The 15395-nt window shown below is 33.8% G+C and overlaps 3 protein-coding genes across 3 annotated transcripts; 2 read left to right on the forward strand and 1 right to left on the reverse strand.

Moving 5' to 3' along the window:
* The first annotated feature begins 201 nt into the window (after nt 1–201).
* On the forward strand, nt 202–1150 carry LOC122049610 (probable WRKY transcription factor 75). The gene is made up of 3 exons (XM_042610976.1): nt 202–402; nt 506–643; nt 722–1150. The coding sequence occupies exons 1-3, from the start codon at nt 236–238 to the stop codon at nt 978–980; spliced, it is 564 nt and encodes a 187-aa protein (XP_042466910.1). The 5' UTR covers nt 202–235; the 3' UTR covers nt 981–1150.
* Nucleotides 1151–2507: 1357 nt separating this feature from the next.
* On the reverse strand, nt 2508–9385 carry LOC122047477. The gene is made up of 13 exons (XM_042608808.1): nt 9197–9385; nt 9055–9116; nt 8878–8955; nt 8374–8455; nt 7960–8030; nt 7580–7681; nt 5401–5490; nt 4995–5069; nt 4881–4913; nt 4670–4747; nt 3612–3674; nt 2909–3027; nt 2508–2822 (listed from the first exon to the last, which is right to left on the reverse strand). Exons 1-13 carry the CDS (start codon nt 9249–9251, stop codon nt 2801–2803), a joined length of 930 nt encoding a protein of 309 aa, XP_042464742.1. The 5' UTR covers nt 9252–9385; the 3' UTR covers nt 2508–2800.
* A 452-nt stretch (nt 9386–9837) lies between these two features.
* On the forward strand, nt 9838–11358 carry LOC122049611 (homeobox-leucine zipper protein HOX5-like). Its single transcript, XM_042610977.1, has 3 exons — nt 9838–10116; nt 10188–10585; nt 10953–11358. The coding sequence occupies exons 1-3, from the start codon at nt 10092–10094 to the stop codon at nt 11280–11282; spliced, it is 753 nt and encodes a 250-aa protein (XP_042466911.1). The 5' UTR covers nt 9838–10091; the 3' UTR covers nt 11283–11358.
* The last annotated feature ends 4037 nt before the right edge of the window (nt 11359–15395 follow it).

Raw genomic sequence — 15395 nt, forward strand, 5'->3', positions numbered from 1 at the left:
TCCCCTGATATTTGATTATACGATGACATCTGTCTCAAATTAATTAACCACAGCTTAATTTAATTAATATTATGGATGCCTAATTATATTCCGCTGACGACTTGACATTTGGACAGCTGCCTCGAACCTTCGGCCCACCTCGTGAGAAAGTTCATGGCCGATGGCTAGCTGCTCTGCAGTATATCTATAGATAGACCACCACCACTGACTCCATGAAACCTCGTAACATGTGGCCATGGCGGCTACGTTAGACCACCACCTCCTCACTGCCATGTCCTCCTTCCTCCTCCTCGACGACTACCCTCAACGGTCTTCTCCTTCGGACAACCTCCCCGGCTGCCATGAAGCATTGCGAGCTTCCAGCGATCCGTTTTGCCCAACTGACATCGATGGTGTCATCCAGTAAGCGATAGATCACAGCTTGTTACTTGATTAATCTAGCTATATATATATCGCGATCGAATTAATGATTTTAAGAACATGTACATATTTGCGATCGATGCAGGAACGATTCGAATAGAATGAAAGCTGGGGTTGGATGCAGGATTGGGTTTAGAACCGAATCAGAGGTGGAGATCTTACACGATGGATACAAGTGGAGAAAGTACGGAAAGAAGTCCGTGAAGAACAGTCCAAATCCCAGGTATATAATAAATATACATGTGATTTCTTGCATGCTTGAAATACTAATTAAAATCGATTAATTATGTTGTTGTTGTAGGAATTACTTTCGCTGCTCCAGGGAGGGTTGTGGGGTGAAGAAGAGAGTGGAGCGAGACCGTGAGGATCCGAGGTTTGTGGTGACAACATACGACGGAGTGCACAACCACGTCAGTCCACTGGACGTTTCCTACGGCTACTCTCGGCTTCGTGAGGTGGAGGCGACGACGACGGTGCAGGACTGGTGGCAGAGCATGCAGGCGCCGCCGCCGCCGCCGGAGGTTCCTGGTTCATGGAAGATGCCGTCGCCGACTTGGTGAAAGTGAGGTTTTGATGGCATATGTACGGGAATGGGAGGAAGTTTGGTTGCTTGACGTTATATTGTGTGTGGGTGGATTGTGAAAGTGACTAGGAATGTGTTTCGCCAAAGACGGTAACGGTCAAAGGATTCTCTAACAAAGATTTGGAAATTTTAGTTTTCTTTTTATGATTTTAAAGTCTGAAAGATCATTTTATAAAAAATATATATTTTAAATCAAGGTGATAAAATAAAAGAAATCTAAATATTAAGCTAATTGTAATGAGGACAATATATAACAGATGATTGATCTAATAATGTTGAGTTGATGGATCTTTGTTATGAGAATTTTTTGATTTATTCTGATGGTCAATAAAAAAATTCTCTAGAACTAATTTGGTCATCCCAAAATGAATTAATATAAATTTGATACATGATGTCAACTAAAAATAAATGATGACAATACGAAGATGACGGATAATGAAAGATTATGTGATCCATAATATCTAAAGTTCACAACTCTAGATTGCATAGACTTTATTGAGAGTCCTTAATAGAAAAATATGAATTTTCCAATCATAGTCTAAACTTAGTTTGATTTTAAAGGTTTATAAGAGTTTAGGGTCTAGATGACTAGAGTCTTGTCCTTAGCAAAGACTTAATATCTATTTTAATTTGAGTCAACTACCTAGAATGTTAATTGAGTAAAAACTTATGTGACTGTATAAAATAAATTTACTAAATTAACTAAGTCTACTATCATAGGTATTAATCAAATGAAATGATTGAGTCAATTAGATTTTATAGAGTTGACTAAGGATAAAAGTTAGAGCAAATAATTTTCTGATCTTTTCCAACTCAAGCAAATGGTTGAATCAATTGAATGCTAATGGTTTGTAATATACTAATAATTTATGTATAATAACATTTGCGTTTTATTTTGATGCAAATAATACATGTAGGAAAATATACCGACATGATAAAGGTTAAATTTAGATTCCAAACATAATTTATTTGTTTTACATTTACATAAAATATTCAAATTATATAATATTATTTTTATTAAATTAAAATTAAGTTGCAAATTACAATATCATAAACATTTAATTAAAATTTTTAAATTTATCTTTCTATTTTTTTCCCTTCCTTTTATTTTTAAAATTTTCTAATTCCTTTATTTTTCTAATATATTCTAAACTTTTTGAAAACCTAATTTTTATTTATATTTAATTTTTTAAAAAATACACCAAAATATTTCATTTATCCTTCTTTGACGAAATGAGTGGAATAGTATTGCTCTTTCATTCCCTCTAATACAAATTAGCTTATCCTCTAAAATTTACAGCTTATTAAAAATATCAGTTCTCTCATCAACAGGTGATTAAAGGTACAGATAAACACACTGTGTGAAACAAAATCAGCAAATTTTGACGATATTCTCTCAGAGATATATGACGTAGAAGAACCACCAACAATAACGATCAAACGTTATCCCACTCCTATCGTAGAACCAAACTGGAAAAATAAGCATAATCCAGATCAAATAAACTTCATGAAATAAATACTCCTAGCTATTATATATCTGATTCAACTGGAAAGTAAATAAGCATACAGATCCTCATTACACATTTGGAACAACCAAGAGTCAGCCAAGACAGATTGCAAAAGAGCCTAGATACACAGAGTTATATATTTGACGAATGTGATTAAGTAAACTTCCCTGTTTCTCCACAAAATGGATGGCTAATGACAGATTGAAGTTCCAAGTTAATTTCTCAATCCCATGTTACATTACCAAAAACCCATGGTGTCCAGGTATTTGTTCATATGCTTTGTATCATATCAGTACTTGAGCGAGGTAGTCCTGCAGAAGAATAGAAACGTCTAGGGAATCAACTTTCAAACCTCAACCAAATAAATGTTCAGGGTGATGAGAAGGGTGTCACTGACCGGGACAAGCTCTTGGACTTCAAGTTGTCCACTGAGTTGGCATCATTCTGCATGATTGCATCGATCTTAGATGCGTCGGAACTTTCAATTTCAAGTGCCTCTACTATATGCTGTAAACCCTGTACAATGAAAAATGATAAGAGTGGAAAGTTCATATATTTCTACAGGTCAAGTTACCATATAAAGATCAGAATTTCTCAAGATCATGTAAATCTTGGTTACAAAAGGATCAAGTATTTCCAACAATGTAAATCCGACTCCACTACATTTTTTATTTTATTTCTATATTCGAATCACCTCTATCAGCACCTGTTGAAATATGTATGTTTCACAGGTACCTAAAATTTAGCAAACCTGACTTGTTCACTGCTCGAAAACTAATGTCTCAACACTGAACTGAAATGTATATTTGACGATTACCTAAACTTTACCCAAACATGACTTGTTTGCTGCCCAAACACTAACGTCTCACTGTCTGACTAAAATATGTATATTTCACGGATGCCTAAAATTTAACCATCCCTGACTTGTTCATTGCCCATACACGGACCCATTTATTAGGCATCAGAACTTCTCATAAGTGGGTCAGGAAATATACTGCCCTCTACCACCCTTTGAACATTTAAGTGGTGCAACATATGCAAGTCACGGAACGACATGTGCTCGTAAATTGAAAGTATGGTATTCAATAAGAAACAGAAACCTTCAAACTTTTATGCTCATCAGCTCCAAGAAAACCACGCCTCCCACCATTATTGGGGCTATCCTGTAGTGCAAATGTAAAATTATAATAAAAATGGGGATGGGAAATATTTTAAATAATGTGTGGAAATGATAAAGCATTACATAATCATCAGTGAAACAAACTGGCCAAGTTATAATAGAAAAAACTGATGTAGTTAGGGTACATCATGTAGAAGTTGAAATGGGGAGATAAGCCCATACAAAAATTATTAAAATCTTAGCCAAAGCATGATATTGGTACAAACAGATAGAAATTACTGGTGCAAGATAATTAGTTAAGCATATGCAATGAGAAGTAGTGTCAAGTGGGTCGGCCCACACTCAATCTGGCCCAACATGTTAACCTAGAGAGAAATGGGTCAGATCGTGTCTGCAGCACAATGCTTTGTAAAATTTTGATCACAGAATGAACTAGTTTCTGCATTTTATTAAAAAAATTTGCAGCACAATGCATTGTAAAAAACTAAAATTATTGTCCTTACACACCCTATGGTACAAGCATTTCTAATAAGCAGTATTAAAGATATCAGAAACAGACAAAATTAGATAAAAAGAAGTATCCAGGTTTTATTAAAGTTAAACAAATCACAAACCAATTGCAAAGTTTTCGTAACAAAATTGATTAAAAATACAAAAATCTTCTCTAAATTGAAGTGAACTATATTGCATATTAATTATAAGAAACCATTTTTTTATACGAAACAGTGATAACTGCAATCAAAATGGAAGTGATTTTTCATATTAAAAAAGTGGTTACTTTAACTAATTAACCATGTATGTATGCTTGCTTAGACTTTAGAGATTCATCTCTTTGTACTAGATTAAGTATAAAGATAAATTGACGGAAAATTTGGAGCAATTTGAATGTTAAGGAACTAAATTTTAATTAATTGTGTGCAAAGATTAAAGAAATCAAAATTAGCATAAAAAAAGAATTGGGACAATGGAGGGATAAGGTCCATCTTGATGACAACTAAAGAACAAAATCACAGAATGAAATAAGAATGACTATCTTACCACCAGGAAATCCGGTATTTTCCCACCTTTACCTTCTACAAACTGGCAAAGGTACATAACGCCAGTGCATGCCAAATTCTGTAATCACAAAAACAATGAAAATGGCTAGTGCAATAAGCAGCAATATTTATTTATTTGGCAATAAGAGGAAATATCATAAAAGGTAAGCTATTGAACAAGGATTAAAGCATCACAATTTCAATTCAGTCACCTGTTTAACTTCAATGGAACTCATTCTCCCATTCTGCACATAAAATTATTGAATCATTAAAAAAAAAAGAACATCACCAAAATCAGTTAAGCAGAGACAGGCAACAGTGCTCACCAGACCACAAAGCAGTTGTTGCAGGTTATTCAATTCAAAGCCAATATTTTCAACCTTTCCATGAACATCAATTACCTATTTCCGGAACAAGAAAGATTTGAAAGAGTATAACATGACAGCAGCTTTGTGAAATTGGAAAGATGTAACATTTATACTTCTTTGCTATGTGCATAATTAATAGCAATCTTTGTAATAGCAAGTATAGAAGATTTGATGAAAGATAGTAACTACAAATAGTTAGCATTATGGCCAGCCATGAAAACTAAAACTGAAATCATAATTCAGAGAGCTGCTGCAAATCATGATAGTCGCAGACAAACAAAGACAATTTGTTATCATGTCAAAAGAAAATGTAATTACAGCCCCAAAATCACCAAGCTAATAGTAGAGGTAAAAAGATAATTACTTGATTTTTTATTTCTCCAGATATCTCCTTTTGCTCATCCAGTTTCCCATCCAAATTCTCAATTCGCTGGGTAAGATGTTTCTTAGCTTGCTGTAAATAGATAAATAAACCTTTTCTTCAGTATAATGATATATAAAAGGGATTGTATATAAGGGATTAAATGATATGAAGTTAAAAAGAGCACAAATACTACAAATTAGACTAAGAAAAATGATTGATTTACACGACAAATGAAATATCAAATATTCCGATAAAGCATATCAAGAAGGTTTAAAATATTGAAATTCATTAGATTGCTAATACGTGTTCATTCTTCTATCTATATTTATTGATTAATTTGATCACCTCATTTTTAAGGTTTAAAAAAAAACTTACAATTAATTATGTTTAAATTTTTAGCTTGAAGCATTGTAAATTGTATTTTTTCTTTCATTTCATAATGATTTACACATAATTTATTCAACTTTTGTAGCTCGCATATTGGAATGAGTAACGAGAAAATAATAGTTTTCTAGATCCTATATAAATTGAGACATGATTTGCTTTTGAATTCTACAATATATTAAAGCAATTTAACATCATTGTTAAAGATATAATTTTATTTTAAATAAATATATAATTTTATTTTAAATAAATATATAATTTTATGATATTATGTAATTGTGTTTAAAATATATTCATGAGCATTTGATAAAAAAAAATCAGCATTAAAAAAATTACTTGTATCTTGTTTGATAAAACTTAAATAAAACCCTTGGATGCAATAAAATAATTTTAAATTCCACCATTTGATTTTAATTTAGTTTTGTTTGTTTTACGTGACTACAATTATTAAAGTGGACAAGAAATAGAAAGATACAAGTTTTTTAAATTTTGGGATGCTAAATATTAGATTTTAAATTTTGTATAAGAGGTGTTGCTCATCCAACCTTTGGTTTATGGCTACTATAGCATGACACCCTGCACCATAAAGCTGTTGAGGTGACAACCACTTTACTACCGGCTTGGTTCTACTCTCTCCATGTTCCATCAACAGGCAAAATTTGGACCTTGGCTCTCTTTTGTAGACAAAGAGACTTGTTCATTTGGCTAGTTCAAGTCGAGGCAGGTCCAAGCTAGTTTTCAACTACACCCCTTGGTTCTCTTTTTTAGAACTAGGTTTGTTCATTTGGCTAGTTTGGGTGAAGGGAGGTCCAAGCTAGTTTTCAGCTACTTCCAACAAAGTCTTATTTCACAACTTGCCCCTACTTAGTTCATTTTTATATGTACTAAATAGTTTATTTTTTAGTGAAGAAATTTGAAGAGGAAGAAACATAGAAAAATTGTCATTTCATGGTAATGACCATAAAAGTAAACAACTTGTATTGCATAATGGATAAAGTGATTAATATCCCTAGTTGAATTGGCAATACAAGCAACTTATATTTCAGTTTCATATGTTTAAAACTATTATTATAATATCAGAATATTTTACTAATTTTAAAACTTTGTTGTGCACTTGTGTCCCCATATCTATGTTTAAAATTCCAACCCTTTTCTATTAAGTCCCTATTTCTTCACTTTAGAAAAGGAAAAAAAAAACATATTCGACAACTAGATTCGTACTTGTGTCAGATACTTGTACCTCAATCCAACTAACTTAGGCTACAATGATAAAATGAAATTTCCTAAATAAGGAGTCCTAGTTATTGTTTTTACTGATATTACATGTTCTCCAACGATACATTACAGTTATGGTTGGCTATTTTGATATATAAATGTTACCACTAGTAACAGTGTATTTAGATTTTTTTTTTGTGTGTAAATTAGATTATATTGTAGAGTCTTAGCATCCTTTATCGATCTTATAGTAAAAGTTGGAGGATCCCTGTCATTCCTAAGTAGGAAAAAAAGTTTGGCAGACATTATAAAAAAAACTATGAATGAAGATCATTCAACCGAGAAAAAGAAAAAGACACCATGATCCTAGCTAGTAGCTAGTACATATATTCTCCATCCTTCTATAAGCATCATGTTATTTTCTTCAAAATAATATATACCTCTACCAATAAATTCAATGATAAGTAGTGTATTGTATTGCACTTTCCCTATGCTTGATAGGCATAATTTAGCATGAGATTCAATCTTCAAATATAATTTTTTAAAGAAAAATATACATGAAGGTTGAGAAGAGACTCACTGCAAGGGCAGCAGAGACTTGATCCAAAGTCTTTGTCATGCTTGCTACAGCATTTGCCATGTTGCGCTTAGTAACATACATAAAGTCAGAAAAAGAGATGCCCTATCAAAAACATAAAAAGGACTTGATAAGCATACTAAAGAGGACACATAAACTATATAAATTGAATTTCACCAAACAATTGCTAAAAGAACCACAAGAGAATGAGGTGTTGAACTAGGATATATTTTTTTATTTATACCCAGGATAAAAAAAAATACAGGAAGAACAAGATAATCTCCATCTTATAGAATTATTTTGGATAGATAAGTGAGAGATTTCTTCAGTAGATAATAGAGTTCCCTCAGACAGAAATAAACTAGTAACAGGAAGAATCATACTTTCCACCACATGATGCCATACCCTAATGCTCCAAGGGTGGCAGTTGGAACCACAAGCGATGTCATGTTCCCTGATAAGATATAAGATGTAGTTTCAATGAAATTTATCCAATACAACAGCAAGAGTTTTTATTCTTTATATATTATATACAAGAGAAAGAATTCAATTTCTAAAGTAAAAAAAATAACACAAGAATAATGACCTTTAAAAAAATAAGTCATTAAGGTTTAAACATCACTTGAAAATGTACTTCCCATAAGAAATTGCTAAAATATGCATAGTGTGTTGATAGTATTATAACTTTTTGGAAAGCTATACTAAGTAACCTTTTTTCCAGTATGAAAAAGTTAAAAATATATATATTGCCGCAATAACATTCAAAATACTTAGAAAAAACATGTGAAAATAAATACCTCCTATACCAGAACTTCCATTGAGAACAGTTATGGGGCGTGCTGAGGCAATTTGTCGCACCTCCATTGCTAAACGACGCACCTGCATATTATTGAAATGTGAGAAAAAATCTGTGCACGTAAAAATAATTCCAAAAATTAACCAGCCCGAACAAAGAAATTCATCCCAGTTGAACAATAAATTACAGTATACACGTAAGAAAAAAAGAAATCAAAATGACTAGGGCAGGAAGCACTAAAAGAACTATCAACGCCCACAAATCAACTGAAAGGTCTGCAAAGGATGTCCATCAGTGCCGCAACAAAACATCCAAAATATGGAAATCAAGCTAGACTAAAATGACGATGAAAACAACAAAAAATCAACAAAGCATAAAATGAAATTTTGCCCACCAAGGCGTATGGCTAACTAGTTAAACTAGAACGTCAGTTCACCTCAAAATTCTAGTATCTACATCAGTAATTCACAGGAATTTCAACACAGCTATTAAATGAAATTAGTACCTGTGATGCAAGAACATCAGCGTACTCCGAATCCACAGCTCCTTTCTCTGCAGATTTCTCCAAACCCTTAACCATGTCCTGAATAAAGTTATTCAAAAAACCCAAATCTGTCACCCGAATCTCAAAAAGGTCAAAAAAAAAAAAACCGAGAAGTTTAACCCCTTAAATAACTCAAACCTGGAGCTCCGATAAAATATCAGACAGTCTGCCGTTGCGCAGCAAGATCGAGCCTGTATACCCTGATATTCCAAAAGAAAAAATAGATCGATCAAGGAACAAGAATCAAGTCGGGACGGTTAGAGTGGGAGAGTGAAATCACCTGCTCCTAGCAGGAGCACGAGTTTGGAGAGTCCCATTCCCACCTGCATCGCCATCGATCTGATCGCCGGAACTCTTCCTACTCCTTCCGGACACGCAAGAACGAAAGCGGCGACCGCGGCGTGGGAAGAAGGAAAGGTCGGGAGGGGATATCAGATCAGACGGATTCCACGTTCCGTTATATTGATATAATGGAAGAACCGTAGTTATATTGCCGAAACTGAATTCATGCGATATAACGGCGACATGTCTATGGGCTTGTCGTTTCTAACGAATAATAACACTTTTCACAGATATAACATATAACCACTTGATATAACGGCGACGTTACATTCATAACAGAGTTGCCGGGTTATCGGAACCACTTGATAAAATCAGCTTATGTAGATATTCAAACACTTCTCCACGTGTACATCACAAAATAGATAAAATAATAATAATAATAATAATAATAGTATAAAATTTATTATCAATAAAAAAACTGATTATCATAAATAGTTAATTTTCATTTACTTATTATTTTACAAGATTTTATTACCCATAATTAACTAAACTAAAAAAGAATCAGTATTAATAAAGTTTGCATGCTCCATTTACAAGAAAGGAGGAAGAACTTGCCTTCTCTATATAATTCTCCAAACTCCCTCTCCCTTATTCAAGATATAGCACAAAGTAAGCTTCTTCAGATCATCAAAGTTCTTCCTCTCCACTTCCCCTTTTCATGTGCTTGAGAGTCATAGGGATGGCGATGGGTCTTCGAGGGTCTTCATTCCGCACCTTTCTCCATGGCTCGGTCATGCTGATCATCACCTTCTTCCGCCACAAGATGTTCATTTAGATGTGTCTCTGAGAAAAGGAGAAAAAACAATAGACATTTTCTGGTGTTTTGCTGTGAAATGACCGCTGGAAGAAGGTTTCTTGGTAATGATTCGTTTACTCTTTTTGTTTTTTCTCTTATGGAATAAGATCATTATCGAGAATATGATTTACAGGTTCATGGCCTCCTGTAAACTTTCAAGATAGAGCCATGAGCAGTTTTAAGAGGCCTTTGTTTAAGCCAATTGAATTGGAGGATATGACGGCCGAAGATGGCTCAGACGATTCTTCTTCTCGTCACCGGGAAAAGAAGAGGCGGCTGACGGCAGAGCAAGTTCAGTTCCTGGAGAAGAGCTTTGAGTCGGAGAACAAACTCGAGCCTGACAGGAAGTTTCAGCTTGCGAAAGTTCTCGGAGTCGAACAGAGGCAGATTGCGATATGGTTTCAGAACCGTCGCGCTCGGTGGAGGACCAAGCAACTGGAGAAGGACTGTGAAGCCTTGAGATCGAGCTATGGCAGTCTCAAGGCTGACCATGAATGCCTCCTCAAGGAAAAGCAGAAATTAGAGGCCAAGGTGATCAATAGACTGATAGCGAACATGCTTCTTTCTTTGTTATATTATGGAAAAACTCAAAAATTTGAAATGCATAACGAGTCAAGTCGACTAAAATAAATCAAACCTTGTTCAAATTTAACTCCTTCAAACTTGACTTGATTTCCTTTTTATGCGCTTGACCTTTTTCAAGTTTGGTTTTGGTTCAATATTGGCTCGAGCCCATTAATCTTGGTTTATAAATTTTATTTCGTGAATATTGTTAATAAATCATTCACAATTTTTGTTTGAGACATGTGTTCCTTGTTTATTTAATTCAATGAGTTATTTAAATTTGTTCATTGAATTAACCTTATTTATATTGTACAAATAAAAATAAACTTGCCAGGTTCTTTTCCTCACTGAAAAGCTTCTTCTGAAAGAGAGGAATGGCGGCTCGGAGCCATTTGAGCTCATCAAACATCCTGAGAGCTCGCTGAACGCAGGCATCAAGCCTTCCAACAGCACCATACTGGACTTCAGGAGCCCTCCTCCCTACGCTGATGAAGATGGATGCTGCATGCTGATGGAGCTCGCCGGCTCCGCAAATGCTTTGAAACTCAGTAACTTTGATGGGTCACAGATCGGCGAGCTTGATGATGCTAATGACTACAGTTTCTTAGGTCTTGATGAGGATATTGAGGATGATAACTCATGTAGCTATGGATTGCTCTGGTGATAATGATAAGTTAACTAAGAAGATGTGTACACTAATTTGATCAATAAATTTATATTTACCGTTAAAAAAACACAATCTGTTCTTACTTGAATGATAAATCTAGGGCAAATAAAGTTAAATCCATCCTCTATCTCCATGGTGTATTTTGCATTTATTTGTTTTGCATATTGGAAAATTCATGAGCACATAAACTATTGTATAATTAAAGACAAGGATTAATTAATACCCGTAAAACTTGCTATCAATGTGGCTGTTTTTGTCCTAGACTCGACCTCTATCGACCTATACATGTAGATCTCATACAACCAGTAAGAGGGAGATAAATTACCTTGTACAAGAAAAACAAATATACCTTTCTCAAACTATTAAGCTTAAACAATTACATACTTAACAAAAAAATAATAAAATTAAGAAGAATATCAGACAAATAATTTTACTTGGTTTGCAATCAGAAGAACTAATCTAAGGAAAATAGGCTCACTATGAAGATCTCCTTCTCGAACAAAACGTCGGAGGCGGAGAAGCCTCGTACACGAAAATAAAACTCGGAAATGAAAGACAAAATAAAATTCGAAGTACAAAAGTGTGTTCTAAGAAATAAAGAAGATCAGTGCTTTATTTATAGTACACTGGTCGAATCTGACTGTTTACTGACATAGCACGATCCAGACGCCCCTAGTGTGGCAAAATTCTATCTCCACGCAATAGCTATGCAATGGCCAAGTGATAAAATTTTATTCATATCCAGGTGCCTGGACCCGCTCCGAGCGTCCGGACCATTGCTGACGTAAACTCAAAAGTTGATTCGCAACGTCAAGGCACCCATTGAGTACCCTGGTGGTCCGGGCGTCCGAACCATCTTGTCCGAGCGATCGGATGGTCTGGGTGCCTTGCCAGTCTGGACGCCTGGATCAGTCAGCCTTGTGCTAACTAGTTTGGTGGCTTGGGTGATTTCAGTCATCCAGAATTGGTCTCACCCAAATACATCTTTTGGTCTTCTCCTCGAGCAGTATTCCGCTCTGGTTTATCGTTCATCGAAAAGGCAGCACTTCCTTCTCATCCGCTAGAGTACTCTTCTGCAGCATCTCGTCTCTCGGGCGTACCGAGTCTATCGACTCTTTCCCGGGTCATCTATCTCGCTAGTTATGTCTTTCGCTCGACTTCTTGTGCTCCTAAGTTCCTGCACACTTAGACATAATGATCAAATACAACAGGACCTAATTTGACATAGTTGATCACATCAAAACTACCATGTGGTATTTACAATCTCTTCCTTTTTTTATATGAGCAATCCAAGTTAAGTTAAGGTAAAACAAAATTAAAAAATATTAAAATAACATGTAAATAATTTGTAATTAATAAACATATAATTCTCCTCCTTTGTTCACATTAAAAATAGGGATATTTTTAAAAATAAATTTGAAATAAATTCTATGAGATACAAAAATAGTGACTAACATTCATAAAAATTATAAATTTAATATTTTAAATTTTTAAATGTTTACGATTTATAAATCAATTTTGGAAGAAATAATTTTTAAATTATATTTAATCATTGAAAAAATTGTAAAAAATTTTGTAACGGTTATACAGGTATATCCAAAACAATGATAAAAAAATACTTAACAAGTAGATTTTGAGTTTAGAAATTCTTACATCTTTTTTGCAATATGTAAAACAAAAGTTATATTTTATAAAAAATAAATTTTCTGAAAATTGACTTTTTGAGATTTTTTTAATATTAAAATTAATATTTTTGAAAAACAAATCATAAAAAATTTAAAAATATTTTCTTTGATAGAGAATATGATATTTTATCACATAAAAATAAAATTTTCAAAAATAACTCTACAAGATAATTTTAAATTTAAAAATATAATTTTTGTTGAAAAATTCATAAAAAATAATGTAACGGTCACAAAAATTTTAAAATTAAAATTTTTCTTACATATAAGTAATGAAATCTTTTTTCTTAAAAAAATTAAGAAATAATTAATTTTAGACATAAATTATATGAAACAATTTATTAAAAAAAATAATTTTAAGCATGCAATAAAAATATTAATGCAAATAAAAATTAGAACATACATGAAAATTTAACTTAAGCATGATTTTGAAACCCAATATAGTTTTCTACCTATTAAATTAATAAAAAAAATTTAGGAATATATTTTTGTGATAATTTTCTAATTTGGCCCATATGATATCTAAAATATAAATTTAGTCCTTAATAATTTCTAAAATTTTAAGTGGTAAATTCAAACATGCAAAATTCTTCAAATTTTCTATTTGTTCTTTCAAATTTTCATTTCCAATTTTCATCTTGTCGAAATCTTCTAATCGATAAGATTTTGATAAAGTTCCTTTTAGTTCTGGTTTTCCTTTAATAATTTTTTTAATTATTTTCTAATTGACAGGAATTTTTAGATAGCATTTTAATAAACTTGTATAACTGGTCAGGAGGTAGAAATAGTTTACCTTGTCGATCTTGTTATCTGATGCTCCCCCTGTAGTGATGCTTCCCTCTGACGTTGTTCCCCCTTCATCGATGCTCATTTTGAATGAGCTTGCTTTGTCATCTTCTTGGTGACTTGCCATCAGCGCAAGTCTGGCGTAGGCAATCTCCGACTTTGATAACGACGTCGTTTTGTCTCACGTCGCCTTTAGGTTTTGTTCTTTTTCTAGGTTGGTCTTTTGTCCTTGTTCTTTAGATTTAGATAATTTTCTTTGAGGTGTCCTTCTTCATTGTAGCGATAGCATCTCACTTTCCTTTTTCTTCTTTTGATCTGCACTTAGATTGAATTTATTAGATCTATTTTTTTAAAAAAAATTCTTACCATAAATGTCGTTTTGCCATCTTCGAGAGATGTTCCAGAATCTGGTTCGTCCATTTTTTCTTTTAAGATAATATTCTATTTCGGCTCCTTTAGATTTGCATATCTAAATTCATGAATTTCAAAGAAAGAAAATAATTCTTCTAGATTACTTACTCTAAGTCTTTAGAGATGTAATGTGCATCTACTAGAGTTGACCATTCTGATGTTCGTAGAAAAGCGTTAAGCGCATACCTCAGCGAATCTCTGTTGGTTACCTTTTTTTCGAGATTCGTGAGTTCGATGATCAACTCCGTAGCTTGGCGTGCAATTGAGGGACCATTTCACTTCCTTCAATCGAAGATTTGTCAGTTGGTTCCAAAGATGATCTGTTCTTGCAAGCTTGACTTTAGAGGATCCTTCTTGAAGTTCCAGGAATTTTTTTTTCAGAGATCTTTTATAGACTTGTAAACTCCGATCCCATTGACCTCTTGTGGTGGAAGTGCACTTAGCAGATGGAATTCTGCCTTTCCATTGGCCATAAATTTGACTTGTTTCTTCTTTGTCCAGTTTTCCTCTTTCTTTAGCTCACCGTTGTTGTCGATAGGTACTGCAAAATCATTTTTCAAAATTAAAAAGATATCGAAATCTGTTTTGAAATATATCTCCATTTTTTTTAATGGACGAAGTCTCCCTCAAACTTAGGCGAGTGGATACTTGCTCCGGCCATCGTTTTCTGTGCTTCAGTCGACGGTTAGTCCTTCTAAAATGGTTGGATTTTGATACCAATTGTAGGTCCCGTATGGCCAGCAAGAGGGAGTGAATTGCCTTGCACAAGAAAAATAAGTATACCTTTCTAAAACTATTGGGCTTAAACAATTACACACTTGATAAAAAGATAATAAAATTAAGAAGAGTACGACACAAACAATTTTAGTTGGTTTGCAATTAGAAGATTGCTACTTCAAGGAAAGTAGACTCACTATAAAGATCTCCTTCTCGAGCAAAATGTTGGAGGTGAAAAAGCCTTGTACAAGAAAATAAAGCTCGGAAATAAAAGATAGAATGAAATTCGAAGTACGAAAGTGTGTTCTATGAAATGAAGAAGACCAGACTCTATTTATAACTCACTGGTCGAATTTGACTGTTTGCTGACGTGGTACGATTTGAGTACCCCATACCCTATCTGGGGGCCCCAATGTGGCAAAACTCTATCTCCACGCAACGACCAAGTGATAAAATTTTATCCATCTCTGGGCGCTCGAACCCGCTCAGAGTGCCTGGACCATTGCTGACATGG

The sequence above is a fragment of the Zingiber officinale genome, chromosome 2B (assembly GCF_018446385.1).
Source record: "Zingiber officinale cultivar Zhangliang chromosome 2B, Zo_v1.1, whole genome shotgun sequence".
In the NCBI taxonomy this organism is placed as follows: domain Eukaryota; kingdom Viridiplantae; phylum Streptophyta; class Magnoliopsida; order Zingiberales; family Zingiberaceae; genus Zingiber; species Zingiber officinale.